The sequence below is a fragment of the Capra hircus genome, chromosome 1 (assembly GCF_001704415.2).
Source record: "Capra hircus breed San Clemente chromosome 1, ASM170441v1, whole genome shotgun sequence".
In the NCBI taxonomy this organism is placed as follows: domain Eukaryota; kingdom Metazoa; phylum Chordata; class Mammalia; order Artiodactyla; family Bovidae; genus Capra; species Capra hircus.
Window position 1 is genome coordinate 82483588 of NC_030808.1, and position 21380 is coordinate 82504967.

The 21380-nt window shown below is 54.5% G+C and overlaps 2 protein-coding genes across 5 annotated transcripts; one reads left to right on the plus strand and one right to left on the minus strand.

Moving 5' to 3' along the window:
• CHRD (chordin) lies at positions 1387-11502 on the minus strand. 2 transcript variants are annotated; one of them, XM_018047097.1, is made up of 23 exons: positions 10918-11502; positions 10607-10710; positions 9988-10117; positions 9736-9864; positions 9545-9644; positions 9335-9422; positions 8836-8977; positions 8578-8718; positions 8413-8495; positions 8189-8336; positions 7925-8031; positions 7668-7787; positions 6860-7016; positions 6315-6535; positions 5779-5892; positions 5192-5464; positions 5023-5116; positions 4845-4901; positions 4468-4571; positions 3024-3126; positions 2453-2607; positions 2186-2288; positions 1387-1858 (listed from the first exon to the last, which is right to left on the minus strand). In XM_018047097.1, exons 1-23 carry the CDS (start codon positions 11063-11065, stop codon positions 1806-1808), a joined length of 2874 nt encoding a protein of 957 aa, XP_017902586.1. In that variant the 5' UTR covers positions 11066-11502; the 3' UTR covers positions 1387-1805. The 2 variants fall into 2 exon arrangements, with proteins under 2 accessions (XP_017902586.1, XP_017902582.1); XM_018047093.1 differs by having other exon boundaries at positions 1387-1861.
• THPO (thrombopoietin) lies at positions 12787-19568 on the plus strand. Of its 3 annotated transcripts, XM_005675181.3 has the most exons (7): positions 12787-12840; positions 13288-13333; positions 14653-14830; positions 15062-15189; positions 15479-15565; positions 18315-18482; positions 18699-19568. In XM_005675181.3, the coding sequence occupies exons 3-7, from the start codon at positions 14818-14820 to the stop codon at positions 19362-19364; spliced, it is 1062 nt and encodes a 353-aa protein (XP_005675238.1). In that variant the 5' UTR covers positions 12787-12840; positions 13288-13333; positions 14653-14817; the 3' UTR covers positions 19365-19568. The 3 variants fall into 3 exon arrangements, with proteins under 3 accessions (XP_005675238.1, XP_005675239.1, XP_005675240.1); XM_005675182.3 differs by lacking the exon at positions 12787-12840 and having other exon boundaries at positions 13247-13333; positions 18711-19562; XM_005675183.3 differs by lacking the exon at positions 12787-12840 and having other exon boundaries at positions 13247-13333; positions 18716-19279.

A 21380-nucleotide genomic window follows, 5' to 3' on the forward strand; every position in this document is an offset into this window, starting at 1 on the left:
CTGGAAAAACCAGAGCCTTGACTAGATGGACCTTTGTTGGCAAAGTAATGTCTCTGCTTTTTAATACACTGTCTAGATTTTCTTCCAAGGAGCAAGTGTCTTTTAATTTCATGGCTTCAGTCACCATCTGCAGTGATTTTGTAGCCCAAAAGGATAGTCTCTTACTGTTTCCATTGTTTCCCCATCTATTTGCCATGAAGTGATGGGATCAGATGCCATGATTTTAGTTTTCTGAATGTTGAGTTTTAAGCCAACTTTTTCACTATTCTCTCTCACTTTCATCAACAGGCTCTTTAGTTCTTTGGTTTCTGCCATAAGGGTCGTATCATCTGCATATCTGAGAATATTGATATTTCTCCCAGCAATCTTGATTCCAGCTTGTGCTTCATCCAGCCCGGTGTTTCTCATGATGTACTCTGCGTATAAGTTAAATAAGCAGGGTGACAATATACAGCCTTGACGTACTTCTTTTCTGATTTGGAACCAGTCTGTTGTTCCATGTCTGGTTCTAACTGTTGCTTCTTGACCTGCACACAGATTTCTCAGGAGGCTGGTCAGGTGGTCTGGTATTCCCATCTCTTTCAGAATTTTCCACAGACATTGACTTGGCCCAAAATGCACTGTTGGCTGGCAGCAGCGCCATCAAGTGATGGCTCTGAGTGGCTATCCTTCCTCTGACAGATCCAAAATCTGATGCTAAAAGATAGCCCAGGGGAGTCACTAGAGAACGCAGAAAGGTGATTCTCAAAGAGGAGGATTGTATGTGAAAGAGTTTTCTCTTCAAAAACCAGGTGTATCAGAACCACCCCAGTTTTTCCTCTGGTTAGGGTCCCTGTGTATTACCTTCTGTCTTTTTCTGCTGGAGAAGCTCAGAGGCTCAGTCAAACTTGCTGCAAAGTAGAAGGCCTGACTGACCCCAGGGTAACAACTGTAAATCCTGCCAGCACCTATTTTGAGACACCATGCGTGCGTGCATGCTAAGTTGCTTCAGTCGTATCTGACTCTTTGTGAATCCAGGAACTGTAGCTGCCAGACTCCTCTGTCCATGGGATGCTCCAGGCAAAATACTGGAATGGGTTGCCATGTCCTCCTCCAGGGCTGAGACACTAAACCACTTGCAAAAATGCTGGCCTGGGCAGGTCAGCGGAAACTAGTGTCCAAACACCGCTCCCAGTGGCCTGATTCTTGAAGCTCTATTCCATCTCAAAGACAGCCTAGGCCGCTCTGCAGGATCTAATCCTACACCGGCTATTGTGTCTTTTCCTGCTCCCCAAAGGTAGAGCGAAGCCCGTGGAGCCAGTGCCCCTCTCTCTCCCTACCGCCCCTCAGACCATTCTCCACTGGGGCCCACTTAGGCCCCTGGTCACAAAGAAACAACCATTAGCTCAAAGACTGGAAAAAAAAAGTTTTAATAAATACAAAAATCTCCAATAATGACTCTGCTCAGCTCAGGGGCAGCAGGAGTGAAGTGTGGAGGGGGCGGGGACCCTTGGTGCTGAGTGAGGATAAATTAAAAATCCCAACAAGCCAGTGACAGTATGTACAGAAGGAAAGGGGTTGGGCTTCCAAGGCAGGGGCCGGAGGGTGACAAGGCCAGAGTTGGAACGGACATGGCCTTGGTCTGCCCTGGCTGCCCCTCCCCCGTGTGCAGTTGTGGTTCCCAGAGGTAGTGGGGGAGGGGGAAGAGGCAGAAGAGAGGGGCCAAAGGCACTGGGTTTCCCGCAGGAGAATATGAGGTCCTCGGTGCCCCTCCTTCCCTCGGCCCAGGCCCCATCCTCTTGGTCATACGGCCTTCTGGCTGCTCCCTAGGAGCCTTCATCTTCTTTCCCAAGCTCTGGGACTGTCCTGGTCTCTGGGGCTGCTGGGAGACAGGAGGGAGTGAAGTTTGGAAGAGGAACAAGGGGGTGGGGGGACACAGAGGACACAGTGGAGCTTCCCTGTTCTGATCTCAGAAAGGTCAGAATTCTTGAAGCAAGTCAGCACACACCAGCTGTGTGACTTTAGCCTAGTTGCCTGATCCCTTTGAGGGTCAGCAAATTCCTTGGTGAAGAAAAGGCAATGGAGACCAAGCCTACAAGGTTGCTGTGGGAGGGGACAGGACCACACTTGTGCAGCAGAGGGCACTGCGCCTGGCACATGGCCAGTGCTCCCTCCCCTCCCCAGGCTTCCCGGACCCCGCACTTACGCCGCCGCCGGGGTGTGCAGTGGGAGCAGCAGCGGCTCTCCTTCCCTGGGCCGCAGGACAGTGGTGGTGAACAGTCATCCCGCTCACAGTGGGGCACCCCTGCCTGGTGCAGGACAGACCAGATCCTGAGGGTCCCCAGAGGTGCCGGGGCACAGTGACCTTCAGCCTCCTAGGGGAAGCCCGCCCCCCAGGAGCCTGCCCTCCCTGGGAAGTTCCGCTCCCCCAGGCCAGGTCCACAACGCCTACCTCACATAAACCCCCACTCACCCCACATCTGCAGGTAATACAGCTCATCTCCCCAAAGGGGGGCACTGAAGGGTGCCAGCTCTGGCTCTCTGGGAACCACTGCCCTGCAAAACGGCAGCCTCGGGGCCCATCAGCCTGCATGGGGTCCCCCAGTTGGGGGTGGGCCCCTGACCCCACTGTTGGCAGGGAGAGGAGGTAAGGAGAAATAGATCAGTAGATGTGAGCTCTGTGAGGGCCATCCAGGCCATATTTGTCACCTAGCAGTTTCTGGCACTTAGTAGGTAATAAATTTGTATGGATGGATGGGTGGATGGGTGGGGGGGTGGGTGCATGGGTGGGTGGATGGATGGGTGGGTAGGACAGGAACTGGATTCCATCACAGCCCACTAACACATGCACATTCTTCTGCTGCATGTAGATCCCTAACTTCAGGCTAGGCAGAGAGCAGCGCTGGGTAAATGCTGAATTAGCTAAGACATCCCTTCCCTCCACCTTCAAAAGGCATCCCCTCGCCACGCATCCGCCCCACCCAGGACAAGGCATGAAGAGCCTCATCTGCCCCTAGAGGCCCCGGTGCCCCTGTCCTCCTTACCTGGACACTGCTTGCAGCAGTCAGTGGGGTTGGCACGGACGGGCTGGGCACAGGCCAGCCGGGGACACTGCACCTTCTCACAGTGCACCTCCCCGGTGCCCCCCTGCAGGGATCCATGGAGTGAAGGGTGTCAGGAGAAAGGCAGAACACGCAAGCCTTCTGCCTCCTCCTTTCCTTTTCGTATACCTCAGACGTGTGACCTTTTTCACTCAGAGGTCTTGTAGTGAAAGTTGCTCGGTCGTGTCCAACTCTTTGCGACCCCATGGACTATACAGTCCATGAAATTCTCCTGACCAGAATACTGGAGTGGGTAGCCTTTCCCTTCTCCAGAGGATCTTCCCAACCCAGGGATTGAACCCAGGTCTCCCTCATTATAGGTGGATTCTTTATGAGCTGAGCCACAAGGGAGGCCCAGGAACACTGGAGTGCGTAGCCTGTCCCTTCTCCAGGGGATCTTCCCAAGCCAGGAATCGAACCAGCGTCTCCTGCACTGCAGGCAGATTCTTTACCAGCTGAGCTACCAGGGAAGCCCAGAGGGCTTGGACTGCGGTTTTACATGCATGCCAATTGGCTTCAGTCATGTCTGACTCTTTGGAACCCTATGGACTGTAGCCCTCCAGGTTCCTCTGTCCATGGGATTTTCCAGGCAAGAATACTGAAATAGGTTGCCATTTCCTGCTCCAAGGGATCTTCCCCACCCAGAGATCAAATCTGCATCTCTTGCATCTCCTGCACTGGCAGGCGGGTTCTTTACTCCTAGTGCCATCTGGGAAGCCTGGGGCTTTAACCTGAACTCAAATCTTCACTGTAGCTCTGCAAGGTAGGTGCAACCATCTCTGCTTCTGGGCGAGCAAAGTAAGACTCAGGGACATACAGAAAGTGCCCAGGGTTACGTGGAGCTAGTCAGCTGGGAGAGCCAGGATTCACCCAAATCAGCCCTTGCCCTTTTCCTACAGGAAGCCAACTCTCAAAGCCCAGGGACTGAGAGTTCCCTGTGGCCTGGTGGTTAGGACTCGGCACTTTCCTGCCATGGGTCCACGTTCCGTCTGGGGTCCTGCAAGTCACGTGGTGTGTGTGCTGTCTATGCTTAGTTGCTCAGTCGTGTCCAACTCTTTGCGACCCCATGGACTGTAGCCTGCCAGGATCCTTTGTCCATGGGATTTTCCAGGAAAGAATACTGGAGTGGGCTACCATTCCCTTCTCCAGGGGATCTCCCTGACCCAGGGATCAAACTCAGATCTCCTGCATTGCAGGCAGATTCTTTACCATCTGAGCCACCAGGGAAGCCCAAGTCCCATGGTGTGGCCACCCTCTGAAAAGATTGTGCAAAGGACTTCTCCTATTATTTTGACCACCAAGACTGGGCTTTCCTCTCCCAGAAGCCCCCTCTCCCACTCTGAAGATCTTAGGGGTTCCAGCATCAGAGAAAGCTGGGCTGCCATACCTTGCAGGTGCAGACAGCACACTTAATTAAGCCAAATGGGGGCACGACAGGGTGCCACCGGGTGCCTGCTGCCCGCCAGCTCCGGTCACCATCAAAATAGCAGCCTGGTGGGAGACAGTGCCCAGCGCCATTAGTGCTGAGTTCATTACCTAGGTCCACAACCCAGGCTTGAGCTTCAGGCCAACCCCACAGTGGTCTAACCCCAGGGCCCACTTGTGGGCCAAGGACTTTAATGAAGCCTCTCAGGTGTCAGTTGTAACCTGTGCCCCTCAACCACCTCCATCCCAGGAAATACACTCCCCCTCCCACTCCCCCTCAATCCTACCCAGCAGCTCCGCTTGACTCCCCACCCCTGTATTCACACACTTCCAGCTCACCCTCGCCAGGGTCCCTGTTCCTTGGCAGCCCCGGGAGGTCTTTGACATCTTGTTTCTCTGTTGATCCAAAGAAATAATGAAGGCAGAGGATGGCCCCCTTCTTGCTTCCCTCCCCAGAGGCCTCACCGCCCCCCATGGTGGCCCCTCCATGGCCTCTCCACTCCTGCAGGGCACTCACCCGGGCACACAGGGCAGCACTGGCCCGGCGCCTGCACTGGGCTTGGACAGCTGGGAGGCGGGCACACCACGGGGTCACAAATCACCGTGCGTCTCTGCAGGGAGAGATTGAGGGTTGGTTCCGGGGCTCCAGAACCCAGGCCCCAGTGCGCCCTTCCGGGGCCTCCTACCTGGCAGGTGCAGAGCGAGCAGAGCGGGTCATAGTTAGGAGCCCAGCGAGCCCCGTGGGGGCGCTGCTGCCCCTCGAAGAAGCAGGTGTTGGGGTCTCGGAGCCGACCGGGGCCACCTGGTCTGGCTGGCGCTGGGGTGTCTGGGCCCGGCACAGCGGGCAGTGGGGCCACCATGGCCGCCACCGCCTCCAGAGCCCCAGGCACCTGCACTTCTTTGTCCCCTGCTGCCGCCAGCCGCAGGCCGCCCACCTCACATTGGTTGGCAATGTGCACCTGAGAGGAGAGGCAGGTTGAGGCAGCACCCAGGCTCCCTCTTGCATCTCCACCAGTGGCAGCCAAGACATCCAGAGCACCCACTGTGCCCCAGAAGGATGCTCTTAGCCACAGCACTCATCCCAGCCACCAAGAACAGGTGGTCAGCTTCTTGCCTCATTAAGTACCTAGTCTGGCTTCATCCTCTCAGCGAGGTAGGGAGTGTGTGCAATTCTACCGCCCCCAGGGTTCGGAGAGGGCAAGTGGCTAACAAAGAGCACCACAGTACTCACCCAAATCTGACCCATCCCAACCGGCCCGCACTGCCTCCCTACCTGCCCTCGCAGCTCCCCTTGGGGGCTCCCCTTGGTGGTGATCAGCAGGGAGGCAGAGCCCTGAGCCAGGTGCCGCAGCAGCTCGGGCTCCAGGTCCTTCACGACACCCTGGGCCTGGCAGCAGACAGAAGAGGGGACAGAACAAGGCACTCTCGGACTAAGCCTGCCATTCCCAGTTTCTCAGGTAAGGAAACTGAGACCCAGGGAAGTTAAGTAAGGTCTCCAGAGAAGCAAGCCCATCAGCAATGGTGCAGAGCTCAGAAGCCCCAGGTCTACAGCAACCCAGCCCATGTCGGGGGCTTGGTCCTTCCCACCCACCCCTTGGAGGTCCAGGACATTACAAACTACCCACGAGATCCCAGCAGAGTAGGACACAGGTGGATAAAAGGATACTAAAAGGCTGAACCAGATTCGTACCCAGGTCTGTCTGACTCCTGAGGCTTGCCTGCTCTCTGTTTCCCCTGCCCAGGCCCACAGAGCCTTTCATGCTAAAAAGCAGCTATTTTCCAAACTGCCTCGCACCAACACCTCCTCACCTCCGGGCCGTAGAATCCCTTCAGCAGCCGCCGGGGCCCCGGCATTCCAGGAGGCCCGAGGAGGTGGGCAGTGATGGTGCCCTGCTCTGAGCCACCAAGCCCTGCCAGCAGCACTTCATAGTGTAGATGACAGTGGGTGTCCAGGGAGAGCCAGGCGTGCCCTGCTGCCTGGCTCTGCACCGGGGGCAACACCAGGGCTCCTGCCAGGGGCACAGGCAGTGCTGGATCCAGACAGAGGAGAGATGACTGATGAGAAGATGGCTGAGAGCAGCGGCTTAACTCCCATCTCCCTCGGCACAGACTCCACAAACTAGCAGGCACTGTCCACAGGCCCAGGGCTGGGGAAGCAGCAAGGCAGAGGCCTGCATTGTGGTGAGAGGGACCATTTCCCGGCAGGGCCACCCTGAACATCCTCACCTTCTCCAGATGCCACCTGGAGCTCAGGTGCAGAGAAAGAAGTGCCAGGCTCTGGCCCTCTCGCACCATCCCTCACATGCTTGAATTAGAGGACACCAAAGGTGGGGGCAGACCCCTGGAGCACTCACTGTCATGGCGGGCGCTGTGCCCACTGTAGGGCAGGGCGGCCACGTGGCCCCGCAGCTCTCCATCTGGGAAGTCCTTGGTGCCCACGTTCAGGAACAGCTCATTCTGCAGCAGCATATGAGCCCCCCGGGCACCCAGCCCAGGGCAGATACCCACGGCCTGAGAGGGCAGGGAAGAGTGAGCCCTAACTGCAGCCTGCCAGGCCCCGGATGAACCCTCCTCAGCTTTCACACAAGCCCAAGATTCTGAACCCTTTCCATGCTGCTGTGCATCCCTACTAAACCCATACACACTGCCATGCACCAGTAACACTGGCTAAGAACTGGCAGGCCCAGGTTCAAGACCTTTCTCTGCTACTTCCTACCCATGCAACCCATCTTGAGGAATTATTTAAGCTCTCTGATCCTTCTCTTCATCATCTGTTAGATGAGTAATGTGAGGGCCAAAAATAATGTAAGCAAGGCAACCAGTGCAGTTTGTGGCATCTAGAAAGGATCAATAATAAATGGCAGTCATCGCTATTATGTTTAATATTATATGATCTGCTGCACTGGCCTCCCTATGTAACTCCTTCCACTGGATACAAGCTTCCTGAAGACAGGAGCCACATCTGATTTTCTTTGTACTGCAGTCCTTAGCCCAAGGCTCACTAAAAAATGAGTCCAGTGAATCAATGCATCAGTGAGAGAGACTGCAAGTGAGTGAATAATGCCAAACATCCCTGTTCATCCAACAGGCTTCCCACGGCCCCCCAGCACTGTCAACTCTGCTGCCTGGGCCCTGCGGCCCTGGTCTTCCTGAAGCACTCACCCTGTGTCCTCCCGGCTGGAGTCCAACCATGTGGCAGAGGACAGTGTGCTGGTTCCTCCGCTGAGGCTTGGTCTCCAGCGTCATGGCCACCACCTCACTGCCTGTACCTACCACCTGTACCTGGAGGGCAGGAGTGGGGAGGGCAAATGAGAGTAGCAGAGAAGGGCTGGGCCCTGAACCTTTGTAGTCTAAAGCCCCGCCCTGCCCTGCTGCCTTCTCACCTCCTGCACCGCCCCTGCCCCACCCCTGACTCTTACTTGGTAGATCAGGGAGCCGTTTCCTAGCAGTGTAAGGCTGGCTGAGCCCGCTGCACCCGTCTGAACTGGGATCAGGGCATCCGCCCCGCAAAGGACACTTTGCAGGACTGCAAAGGGGAGGGACAGGTGGACGCAGGCTTGCCCCACGGCCATTCACACCCCAGCCCCCAGGATCCCTCCTGTACCCACCCTGGCCCCTCCTCTGGCACTTTGCTGTGCCTCTCACTGTGTGTGCCCGGGGTGCCCGGCTTCACCCTGCCTCACCATCGCAGCTCTGCCTGGCTGCAATGTGTCCACTGATGCGTAGCCCTGGCCCACTTGCCCTCTCCAGGGCCATCTGCAGCTCCCCCAGCACCAGCCAGTCCATCTCCTGGGCTGTCAGGTTGGGCAGCACTTCAGCAAAGCCCGGTTCCTGGGGGCAGAGGAGGGTGCGGTGGGCACAGCAAGAGGCTAGAGCAGGCGGCAGTTAGAGCCAGACCCTCACTCACCTGGGCTGAGGCATTGGCTTGCAGCTCTCGCAGTAGCTTCCCCTGGTGTAGAATCCGGAGCCACAGGGGAACCTGGGCTGGTCCTGCAATAGCCGCACACATGGAACCTCTGAAAGATGGGTGCTCTCCCTACCCTCTTCACGTGTCTGCCCCCATCCCGCTTACCCCCACTCCTGGACTCCAGGAGCCCACGGAAGAGCAGCAGAAAGTGCAAGGAGTCCTCTGTGTCACTGAGAGTGAGTAGGGCGATGCCCCCTATGCCTGGCTGTGGGGGGCCTTCCAGGGTCAGGATGGCACTGAAGGTCTCTGGGGAAAAAAGGACCACGAGAGCCCATCAGAAAGTGCCCCCCTCAGCTCACTCCATTTCTCGGGGGGCCAAGAAGACTCTGAACTTCATGTCCAGGAGTGATTGGCTCCCCTCACCTGCAGCCAGGGCCCGGTGCCGAATGAGAGGTCCCCAGACCTCCCCTGAAGGGTGAGTGGGTGTCACAAGTGCCACATACAGCTGTTCTGCCCTAAGGAGTCGCAGGGACAACCGAGGCACTGCCCGCCACACCCCGCAGACCTGGAGTGGAGAGACAAGAAGGCCCTCTCAGTATACAGGACATGCCTGCTGAGAGGCCCATGTCTGGTGAGAAAGGAATAGGGGAAGCTGTCCCCAGGCTCTCCTAGGACGTGTAAGAAAGGGCCCTGGAACCAGATGCCAGGGTTCAAATCCCAGATCCTCCACCAGCTAGTTGTATGACCTTGAACAAATCACATTCTGCTACTGAGCCTCAGTTCCCTCATCTGTAAAATGGGCATCATAATGTCAGTGCCTCTCTCCCACTGGGCTGTTGTGAGGACCCAAGGAGGCAATGTAGAGCATGCTCTCAGCATAGCGCCCAGATGGGATAAGTACTCATAAATGGCATCATCTCACCAGGCCATCTTGGGTGGGCGCTGCAGGGTGTTCAAACAGGATGCTGCCAGTGGAGTCAGAGAAGCGGATTCGGGTAGGGCGGTCCAGCCTGGTAATGAGCATCCCTTGAGCACCGGCTCTGAGCCTGGGCCAGAAGCGCTGCTCCAGCCTCTCCAAATTCTCCCTCCCTGGCCCCGGGCTGACCCCTCCTCCCTCCTTCCTCTTTCTCACCGCCGGTAGGAGATGGAGAACCGCAGACTGGAGCGCTGCAGCGACACTCGAGCCCGCGCCACCGCTTGCGACCTTGGCCCTGTCAGCAGCGCCACGAAGTCTGCGAGGGGAGGAAGATGTCCCTAGTTCGTCATCCGCTGCTGCGGCCCGGCGCCTGTCACAACCCCAGTTCCTACCCGGCCCCTGCCTACCTGTGTGGCCGTCTCCACGCCCCCGATCCTCAGCTCCTGGCTCCCCACGGTCGCTGTAGCTTCGGTGCTCTGGGTCGCGTGGATACTCGAAGGCCAGGCCCGTCGGCTGCTTTTCCGAACTGCTGTGCTCTGCACCGGGGGTGGGGGACACGTGTTTCGGGTGGGCAAGGAGAGGGCCAGTTGACCGTTCCATTCCGCGCAGCCACGCATCTCGGCCCTGCCGCCCTCCCCTCTCCGCGAAGCCGGCCTTACCCTGGGGGCAAGTCTGGCAGCAGTGTCCAGGCAGCTGGCGCGGCTGCCCACACGCCAGGGTTGGGCACTCGGGCTTGATGTTCTTGCAGCTGACCCTGCCTGCGCCCCTTGCGCGGCGACCCCACTGAGGCTGCTCACAGAGAAGACGGAAAGCCGAGTGAGGGCAAGACATCAATTGTTGAGAATCAAAGGCAAGCCGGGAAGGCATCGGACAAGGTCAAGGTCGGCCCACGGAGTCAAGAGTGCTTTGCTACCTACAAGCTGCGTGACTCTAGACAAGTTACTTAACCTCTCTGGGCTGTGCGGTCCCTGTCTGAAAAACGGGAGCAATGATACTCTCTGTCTAACGCGGCTGTACTAGGAGTTAAGTGAGAGATGAAATGGAGTTGGCTAAGAGCCTGACACATAGTGGACGATCAATAATAGGCAACACCTGAGACTTGAAGGGGGCGCTTCCTCTCCTCTATCCTCCCTCGTGCCTCCTCCGCCAAAAAAATTATCCCAAATATCTGCAGACTGGCTTCTTTCTCTTCAGCAGCTCCGGGTCCATCCGACGTCCCAAGACCTCAGCGCTCCCCGACCCACAGGGCCCCCGGCCACAGCCATTGGGTCCACTCACCGCCTCGCAGGCGCACAGCACGCAGCGCATCACCCCGAAGGGCTCCCCCAGGTCCGGGTGCCACGTCTCGTCCAAGGCATAGACCTTCCCGCCGAAGGAGCAGCCTGCGGGGACGGGCTTGGCTGGCGGCCGCTGTCCCGCTCCTGCCGTGTGCCCGCCCCGGGCGCTGCGGGCCGGGCCCCGGGTCCCTGGGCACCCCACCGGGCCGCCCGCCGCGCCGAGCCACCTGCGCCCTGCGCCCCCTCCGGGCGGGCGCAGACTTGCCCCGAGCCGGACTCCCCGCCCGCGCCTCCCCCGGGGCGCCCACCTACCTGCTGCTCCCCGAATGGGCAGCGGCTCCTTCTCGGGCCGGATAGGCAGCGCGGGGTGCTCGGGGCCGGCGCCGCGGGCCGGCCGGGAGCCGAGCAGCAGCAGCCCGAGGAGCAGCAGCGGGGCCGGCGGGGCCGGGAGGCTCGGCATGACGCGAACGGGACAGCTGGGGAGGCGGGAGGGAGGAGGGAGCAACAGAGGGAGGAGGGAGACGCGAGGAGGGCCGGGCCGGGGGCGGTGCGGCTGGAGGGGGCCGGGGCCAGGGCCCGAGCGGTGCGGTGAGGGGCTCGTCGGGCGGCCGCGGAGTCGGCGCCGGGCCGGGCGGGGCGGGAGGAGCGGCCGGGAGGAGCGCGGGCGGGCGGGCGCTGACCCGGGCCGTACGCGGCTCTAGTGCCCCAGGCGCCGGCTCTGGCCCGTTTTATGCCCCGCGCCCGGCGCCCCGGCCGGGGGCCTCCTCCTCAGCAAACGGGGCGGCGGCGGCGGCTCGGCGAGGGGCCGGGCTGAGCCCGGGGGGTCCGGCCCAGCAGCAGCGGCCCGGATCGCGAGTGGGGGAGGGGAGGGAGGGGCTGGAACCGGGCAGGGGAGGAGGGAGGGGCTGTAGGGGAAGGGGGAGCGGAGGGGATAGGGGGAGGGGAGGGACCAGGGGGCGCAAAGCGGGGAGGAGAGGCGGATCTGGAGCCCCCACCACCACCCACCCGCTGCCGGCGTCCACGGGGCAACTGGACCAGGAGGTGCTTGTCCGGCCCGGGACGGGAGCCCCAGGCCACGGAGGGGCAGAGACGGCCTGAGGCCTGGGCCGGCCACTGCGCTAGGATTGAGTTCCTGCCGGAAGGATGAAGAATTGTCTTTAAGGATGACAACGGGCAGGACGGGCCCATCAACTCATCTTCGCCTGTCTCTGGGCCCACAGCACCGCTCAATCCCCACACCACTCTCATTGCCCAGCCTGTGTCCCTACATCCCCTCTGAGATCTCTCCTCTTTCCTCTGTCCCTGGGATAGGAACTTCGCCAGAAACAGATGGTATCCCCTTTCTGTCTGCTGACAGCATTTCTCTCCCTACTATTACCTGTGCTCAGGCCCATCCAACCATCCTCCTCCCCAGCCTGACACACTTCCCCACCCTCTTCCTTCACCTGCGGGACCCTCTGCCTCTCCACCCTACCCACAACCTCTTTTGTCTTACTTTCCCGGTCATGACAGCCTCCCTGCCACCTCCCACCCCCACATTCCCACCATCCTCCCAACCATCCCAGCACCCTCCTTCTTAATCTTGGGAGGCATCTGGTCTGGCTGAACTGGAGAATTCCGGGATCTAGGCCATACTCCTTAGCAGAGAGCCCCATCCTTGGGAGGAGGAGCAGGAGAGAGCCTGAGGATGAAGTGGGGGGGGGGGTGGGGGAGGAGGTGGGAATAAGGTCAGGCCCAGAGGCCCCTGAGGACAGACTGTGGGGAGAGTGGGGCTGAGGAGAAAGCAGAGGAACTAGAGCCAAGGCCAGTGGAAGAGGGGGGCCAGCAGGAGGTATTTGCGGGGGAGGTTCAGCAGCTGTCTTTCCTAAGACAGGGACACATGGGCCTGGTTATTCCTCTTGTCACATGTGGAGTGGTAGGAGATGGGAGAGAGAGAAAGACAGGGCAGGCAAAGAGGGCCCTGGCACAGAGATAAGTGGGCTTAGCCATCAGAGCCATGGGGCCCCAACAGAGGGGCACCTGAACCTGGCTTAATCCAGCACACGCACCCCCTCACCTTGAAGTCCTCTCAAATTGTCCAGACTGCTTCCTGGAAACGCTGACCCCTGACAGGGTCTTCTCTAATACAGGCAGTACCCACATTCCCACTGGCGAAGGAGGAACAAGACATGACCCCCAGGGTGTTATTGGTGACGAAAGCAGGAAAGCAAGAGCCTTAACAGATTTTAGCAGCAGGTGTGTTGTCTAGGGGAAAGAAATTTGGACAGCCAGAGACCGAGAGACCCACCAGTCTAAAACCAGACCTCTGTACCTCTTCCTGAGGGGTGAAAATGTCCTGCCAGATTCCTCCTAGGAAAAAAACTGTTTCCCTCCCATCTTCTCCCCCAGCCATCTCCCAGATTTCCCAGCTCCTAGGAAGACACAGATCCCCCTATTCAAATCCTCCGTGTGGTATGCGTGAGTGGGAAAGCTGGGCTCCGTTAGTGAACCATGGTCCAGGCAGGGGCTCCAAGTCCTACGCAGGTGGGAGGAGAAAGCGTCACTTCCGGGGGCCATTGCTTATGTCTAGTGGCTCCCTGCTCTCTGATTGGGCAGAATTGGCCTGGGCAGGCTTGTGACCCCAGTGCCCCAGAGAGGCAGTGCCCCAACAGCCACCTGTCTTCCTACCTATCTGCTCCCCAGAGTGCTGCCTGCTCTGGACCTGAGTCCTGGAGCCCTTCTCTACCCGGTGAGTGACAAGCCAGGTTTGGAGTTAAGTGAGGGTAGGAAGGACAGGAAAGAGGAATTGGGCTCTCTGCTGGGGGAGGGGTAGGCAAACTGGAACCTACAGGCACTGACCTTTGTCGAGAAGAGTGTGGCCTTCCCAGAATGGGAGGAGCAGGACAGAGCAGGGGTAGGGGGTGGGGTGCTGGGTTCTGAGGGACTGATAACAGACTTAGTGGAATACAGCACAGTCCTAGCTGGCCCTCAAGAAAGGGGACATGAGCCCAGGGAGAAAACAAGAAAGAAAGTGCTTTTCGGACTTAGGGAACATGGCAGCGAGGTGGACACAGCCTCAACCCCCATTCATACCCAGTCATTCCTAATGAGCTTAAGAGGTTCTGAATCCTGGGGCTGGGAAAGCTGGGCCAGGCAAGCCAGGGCACAAGGAGAGGGTAATGGGAGGAGGGCTCATGAATGTTGACAGACCTACAGGAAATCCCAATATTGAATCAGGTGCAGGCCTCTTTGCACAACTTGTGAAAGAAGAAGGAAGCCATGTGGGGGGTCCTGCAAAGGAACCGGAAGGGGTCTGCAGAGGGGGCAGGGAGGAAGGTGAGGGCTATGAGACCGATATGGTGGGTGTCTAAGGTGAGGTAAGCTCTGTAAGGCAGGCATCAGCTCACCCAGCAGGTGCTCATTCCTGGGCAACTTGCTTCAGGAAGGAAGTTCCAGAACTGTTAGCCCATCTCTTCTCCTTGAATAACCAAAGAAAAACCCCTAGAGGCTTTATGTGTCGGAGTAGATAGAAAAAGAATGAGAGATTAATTTCTCCCACATCATCTTCTCAATCTTTTAATCACCGACTTTTAGTAGTTCGGTTTAATTTTGGTCCAATTCTCCTCAACCCCACTCCCCAAGCTACCCCTGAGCAAATTGTACATGTTTGCTAGCTCCGGGTCCTGGCCCTGGCCCTATAGCCATTTCCAATCTTTCCTCCAGGCTTGAGCCCCAGTGCGTCCATTCTCTACCCCCATTCCAGGTTTTCTCCAACCAAACAGGCAGGGTTGCTCAGATTTTGAGGTAGTTAGATGTGTGTGTACATATTCTGTCCTGCTGCTCTTGGCGGGGGCCTGGGGCACTGGCGCCACCTCAGAGGTACTGAGGAACTTTGACGAAGAGGAGACACTGTCTGGGACAATCACAGAATGACTGGAGCAGTTGGGGCTTTAGCAGTTCTAGGCTGGTCAGCATCTCACACCCTCCCAACGGGTCTATTCCCCTAGCCAGGCAGAGTTTCTTTTCCTTGAAACTCCATTAATTGTTCATCATTCTTGTCACTTGCAGGATAGGTTCTAAATCCTCCTCCTCCTTGGCCCACCTGTGCCCCACCTGTGCCCCGCCCCACTCTGCCCAGAAGTGCAAGAGCCCAAGCCGCCTCCATGGCCCCAGGACGGATTCAGGGGAGAGGCCCCATTCAGGGAGCCACTCCAAGCAGACAGCCTGGCCAGAATGGAGCTGACTGGTAAGAAAACCCTTGGGAGAACTAGGGCCAAATCAGAACCTGGTAGAGGGAAAAGAGACAGGAAATGTGCTGTGGTGGCGGGATGTGGGGGAGGCGACCTCAGAATAAGGCCTCTGAGCAGCAGATTCCCTGGATTTCAGGTCTGGGTCCTAAATAGGAATTTCTGGACTGCCAAACGACAATGATCTCTTCCTTATCCACCCCTTTCAACTTCACCTCTCCTCATCTAAGAATTGCTCCTCGTGGTCATCCTTCTCCTAACTGCAAGAATAACTCTGTCCAGCCCGGCTCCTCCTGCCTGTGACCCCCGACTCCTAAATAAACTGCTTCGTGACTCCCATGTCCTTCACAGCAGACTGGTGAGAATCCCCAAGCACTCTCCCTTCTGCCCACTTAACTGGAGATATACCCTCACTCCCACCACTCCCTCTCACTCCCCAGTCCAATCACTATCCTTCCAATATTGTCTTAGTAAGACCACCACCACCACCCCCTGATCCGATTACTACCCCTTTACAAAGATTACGGTTTATAATCAAATGCTCTCTTAAAAGCTCCGGTCTGGTTGTATTACGCATGGAAGCCTATCCTGGTAATTGGGCCACCATAACGTGCCCTCTCCACCACCCCACCAATCTCTTTCAACAGAGCCAGTGTCCAGACGTTAACCCTTTGTCCACACCTGTCCTTCTGCCTGCTGTGGACTTCAGCTTGGGAGAATGGAAAACCCAGACGGTAAGAAAGCCATCCTTTCCCTTGGTTTCCCTAATCCTGTTTTCATCTGTTTCCTACTGATTCCCATGGATTTTTCAAATTTTCTGAGCTCTCTTTTAAAAAGAGCTCCACTTCAACTTGGCCACCCTAGCCCAATATACATTCTACTATGGGGATATCTTCTGGACAAGATGATGGCTTGTGGCCCAGTATGTTAAATAGAGTCAAGGCTGACCATGAAAAGCTTGATAGAGGTCTCTTGTGGCCATGCCTTTGACCTATTTCCATTCAACCTTTCTTTTTTTAAGGCAAGAAACAGTAGTCGATTTATTTTGTAGCATACTATTGGCCTCCTTGACCTTTAAATTCAGATTTTTCCCTTTTTTCAGCTTTATTGAGATATCATGGGCATATAACATTGTGTAAGTTTAAGGCAGTATACAACGTGTTGATATAATATACATATATCATGAAATGATTAACATTAGCTAGTACCTGCATCACATCTTGTAATTAATATTTCTTATTTATTTTTTTGGCAGCACTGCGTCATCTTTGCTACATGTCTTTTCTCTAGTTACAGAGAGCAGGAGCTGCTCTCTAGTTGCAGTACACAGACTTCTCATTGCGGTGGCTTCTCTTGTTGTGGAGCACGGGCTCTAGGGCATGCAGGCCTAGGTAGCTGCAGCTCAAGGGCTCCAGAGCAGGAGCTCAGTAGTCGTGGCTCATGGGCTTTGTTGCCCCACAGCATGTAGGATCTGCCTGGACCAGGGATCGAACCCATGTCCCCTGCATTGGCAGGTGGATTCTTAACCACTGGATGACCAGGGGAGCCCTAATATTTCTTTTTTGTGGTGAGAACATTTAAAATCTACTCTCTTAGCACATTTTATGGAGAAGGAAATGGCAACCCCTTCCAGTATTCTTGCCTAGAGAATCCCATGGACAGAGGAGCCTGGTGAGCTGCTGTCCATAGGGTCGCACAGAGTCAGACACGACTGAAGCAACTTAGCATGCATGCATGCATACATTGAAGAAGGAAATGGCAGCCCACTCCAGTGTTCTTGCCTGGAGAATCCCACGGACAGAAGAGCCTGGTGGGCTGCCATCTATGGGGTCGCACAGAGTCAGACACGACTTAAGTGACTTAGCAGCAGCAGCAGCACATTTCAAGTGCACATAATTCAGTATTATGAACTGTAATCACTGTATATTAGACCCCCAGAACTTATTCATCTTAATCTGTTCAACCTTAAGTTGGTGTGAAGAAGCAAGACGGATCTATCATCCTCTGATGACACAAAACTGGGAGGCACAGCTAAAATAACAAAAGACAGAATGAAGGTTCAAATTGCTAAAAGGCTAGGTCAAAACCAAAGATGTATATAACAGATGTATATAAAACTCTGGATGTGTGTGAAGTAACTGAATAAAATCTGCTTCCAACTTTCAGGCCACAGTGCCCCTGCTTTCCTCACATAAATTTTTAGCCCTAGAACTTACTATGAAAAAGACCTTGGAGGGTTGGATTGCCTCAAACTTAGCATTGTAATATTACTGAAGCAGCAGCTACTTAAAAAGCTAGAGATCCTAGGTGGCTTTAGATGTTTAACATCCACTTTGTAGAAACATTCCTAAAAAGCTCTATTCTGAGTGGACTGCATGTTTAAAAAAATTTTTATTGGAGTATAGTTGCTTTACAATGTTGTGTTAGTTTCCTTTGTACAGCAAAGTGAATCAGCTGTACATATACATATCCCGTTTTTGGACTTCTTACCTTTTAGGTCACCACAGATCTTTGAGTAGAGTTCCCTGTGCTATACAGTAGGTTCTCATTAGTTACCTATTTTATATATGGTATCAATAGTGTATATGTGTTAATCCCAATCTCTGAGCTCGCCCCACCCCCCATTTCCCCCTTGGTATCCACAGGTTTGTTCTCTGTGTCTGTGGACTACACTTACACTACTGCACTGAGTACTAGCTATCTTCTTTTAGATGCATGCTAATTTACTCAGGGGCCCATATTCAACTAGCATGTCGAAGCAACCTGAACAGTGAGAGGTTAGAAAATACGTTATGTGAGGAATGGTTTAAAAAAATACTAAAGCTCATGTGATTGGGTTGGAGAAGAGTAGCCATCATGGTAGAGCACAGATTGCTTTAGTCTGAGACTGAAGAACCTTCTAGAAGGGAGTACTGCTGAGCAGGTCAGCTCTTCTGCCCTCAAGACACCTAGAATTCCCTTGCTTCCCTCACGTCTTCTGGGGACCAGGCCAGGGAGGAGGGGCAATTGCTAGTGATCCTTGTAGATTCTGTTCTGCCATTTATCAGTAAGTCCCTTCCCTTCATCTTTATCATTTTTACGATGGTCTCGTATCTAAGGATGTTAAGCTTTTAAAAATCATATGATCCTAACATTCTGTAGAAGGAAGACTGGATTTGCAGCACTAGAACCAAGAGGTAAAAGCTATAATAGGGCAGATTACAGAATAATGTAAGAACGGGAAAAAAATAAAAATAAAAAGAGCTTTTCTTACTGAAATTACGTGTTAAGAGCCAGCTGGGTTACCGGACACTGGAGTTATTCAAGCAGAGGCTGATGACCAATTGTCGGGAGACTGAAGGAATTCCTGTGCTGGGTGGGACCTAGGTCCTGTCCAATTCTCAGCTCCTATGATTCATTCTGCTGGCTGCTCTTACAGGCTCCCCACCCGCCATTCGAATACCCTTTGAAGCTGTCCGCTTCTCTCTTCCATCTCTTTCCCAGGAGCAGACCAAAGCACAGGACGTTCTGGGAACCACGACCCTTCTGCTGGAGGCAGTGATGGCAGCGCGGGGACAGCTGGGCCCCACTTGCCTCTCATCCCTCCTGGTGCAGCTTTCTGGGCAGGTCCGTCTCCTCCTTGGGGCCCTGCAGGGCCTCCTAGGAACCCAGGTAAGTCCCCAGTCAAGGGAGTTAGAGAATATTTCTTTTCTGACTCAGTCCCCTTAGAAAATTCTGGAAATCCTGAGAGTGGAAGAGCTGACCTGCTAAGGAGTGCATCCTCCCAGTCTCAAAGCCTGGGTTCTGGCACCTTATCTTCCCCACGTAGACAGGCAGGCATGATATCTGGCCCAGGTCTCTGGCCTCAGGCCCATCCTCTGCCCTCAGCTTCCTCCACAGGGCAGGACCACAGCTCACAAGGATCCCAGTGCCATCTTCCTGAACTTCCAACAGCTGCTCCGAGGAAAGGTGCGCTTCCTGCTGCTTGTAGTGGGGCCCAGCCTCTGTGCCAAGCGGGCCCCACCCGCCACAGCTGTCCCAGGCAGCATCTCTCCATTGCTCACACTGAACAAGCTCCCAAACAGGACTTCTGGATTGTTGGAGACCAACTCCAGTGTCTCAGCCAGAACTACTGGCTTTGGACTTCCGAACAGGCTGCAAGGATTCAGAGCCAAGATTCCTGGTCTGCTGAACCAAACCTCCAGGTCCTTAGGCCAAATCCCTGGACACCTGAATGGAACACAAGGACCCTTAAGTGGAATTCATGGACTCTTTCCTGGGCCCTCACCCAGGGCCCTAGGAGCCCCGGATATTCCTCTGGGAACTTCAGACATGGGCTCCCTGCCACCCTACCTCCAGCCTGGAGAGTCTCCTTCCCCAGCCCATCCTCCCCCTGGACAATACACACTCTTCTCTCCTTCGCCCACCTCACCCATCCCCACGGTCCAGCTCCAACCCCTGCTTCCTGACCCCTCAGCCATCACACCCAACTCTTCCAGTTCTCTTCTAGTTGCAGCCCACTCTCACTTCCGGAATCTGTCTCAGGAAGAGTAAGGTACTCAGCACTGCCAATGTCAGCCTCCACGTACAGTCCCCTTACTTGTAGGAGAGGCCCTGGGAGACAACTGCAGCTATACAGGCATACCTCATTTTATTGCTCTTTGTAGATACTGTATTTTTTACAGATTGAAGGTTTGTGGCAACCCTGTGTTGTCAGATGATGGTTAGCATTTTTTAACAATAAAGTATTTTTTAATGAAGGTATGTGCATTACTTTTTTAGACTTGGTGCTGTTATACACTTAATAGACCACAGTATCATGGAAACATGACTTTTTTATGCACTAGGAAACCAAAAGCAAATTGTGTGATTTGCTTCCTGTGATATTCACTTTATTGTAGTGGTCTAGAACTGAATCCACAATATCCACGAGGTAGGCCTTTATCAGATTTCCTGCTTTCACCGGACACCCAAAGTCCTGGTGAAGGGGGACATGCAGGACAGAAAAAGTATAATTTTTTACTATATGCCAAAAAACTTCAAAAGCTATTTTTTAAACCATCAATAATATTCACCAGAGCAGTTAGTTATCTCTGGTCTATTTTCTGCACAAATTTACAACTTACTAATTTTCTATATATTTTTCATGTGATAATTCTACAAAGGCCTGACCTGGCCTAGCTTCTGAACAGAGGTAGAACTTATCTCAGGGGAAAAAAGCCTGTGTTTTCTGCTCAGAACTAAGGTTAGTCTCTCTATTCTCTTTACTATCATTTTTAATGGAGCTCTGATCCCCTTTTCTTAGGAGACCCTTACTCTGGAGAAATGAATGAGAGTCTCTCAGAAAATTTCCTCCATAACAGACAAAACTGAGAGGGATTAAATAATGAAGAAACGACAGGACTCAAAGCTACCTGAAAAGTGAAGGGAAGATGTTCTTCTCATGGGCAAATGATCCCTCCCTTCCACCCCCCACCCTGAGAGAAGCTAACAGGAAGCTCTGGAGAGCCTTACACCCCAGGTAAGGCTGTATAGATGGGGTCAGTCAAGACAAGATGAGACTTGGATGTGACAGCTGAGCAAACAGCCAGCACTTCAGCAGCTCAGCAGGAAGCTTCGCCAGGCGCGGGTTCCTGCCTCCCTCCTGTGGAGGTCAGGGGGAAATGCAGGAAGTGGCTTGAGTCAGTCTCCCAGGGATCACACAGCAGGAGGGGCAAGTACAAGTCAAGTGCAAGTTGAAGGCTCATTTCCCAATTCCCAGAAGTATCTATCTGAAATGCAAACCTGTGTGACCACCATAAACTCTGCCTGGGGATGTCTAGAAAACAAGCTAGGCTTATGGGGCTTTTTGAATAAATGTCACCTTGGTACTTAGGAAGAAGAGGTTTATATTGCCCTAAACACTCCATTGCAAAGGTCAACACTACCTCCAGAGGCTCCTGTAGGAAAGCTGTTGGAAGCTTTTCCCCTCCCACTTCAAACTCCCCAAAAGACAGCAAAAGCTACCATTAGGTAGAGGAGCCAGAAACCTAGGGTTCCAAACACCACAAAAACCCCAGGGTCATTAAAGGCATTCCAAAACAACAAGAGTGAAAGCCCTCATGTCAGGAACTTAATGCACATTACCTTTAACACTCACACATCCCTATAAGGTAGGTTATTAACATCTCTGCTTTACAGATGAGAAGCAAGTTCCCAGTGGTTTCATAGCCTGTGAACAGGAAAAGAAACACCCTATGCTGACTTAGTCTGGAGCCCAAATGCTCCCCAGTGTGGTGCATTGTCCAATGTATCAGTGTCTCTATTTATTGGAAGAAATTTCCAAGTCCTTAGAGAGTACACATCAACAGTTAAATGAGTTCTGAGTAGAAAACCAAAGCTCTTGGTGGGGCGACCAATTTAGGCATCTCCAGGTGTTCCCCCCACCCCACTTCCTGAACAGAACAGTTGCCATGGAGAAAAAAAAAATCAACAAACGCACAAAGCTCAAAAGTGCTGTCCAAATCTCAGATGGTGACAATTTCTGCATAGAAGAGAATCCGTTTATCCACACTACAAATTCCAATGTGG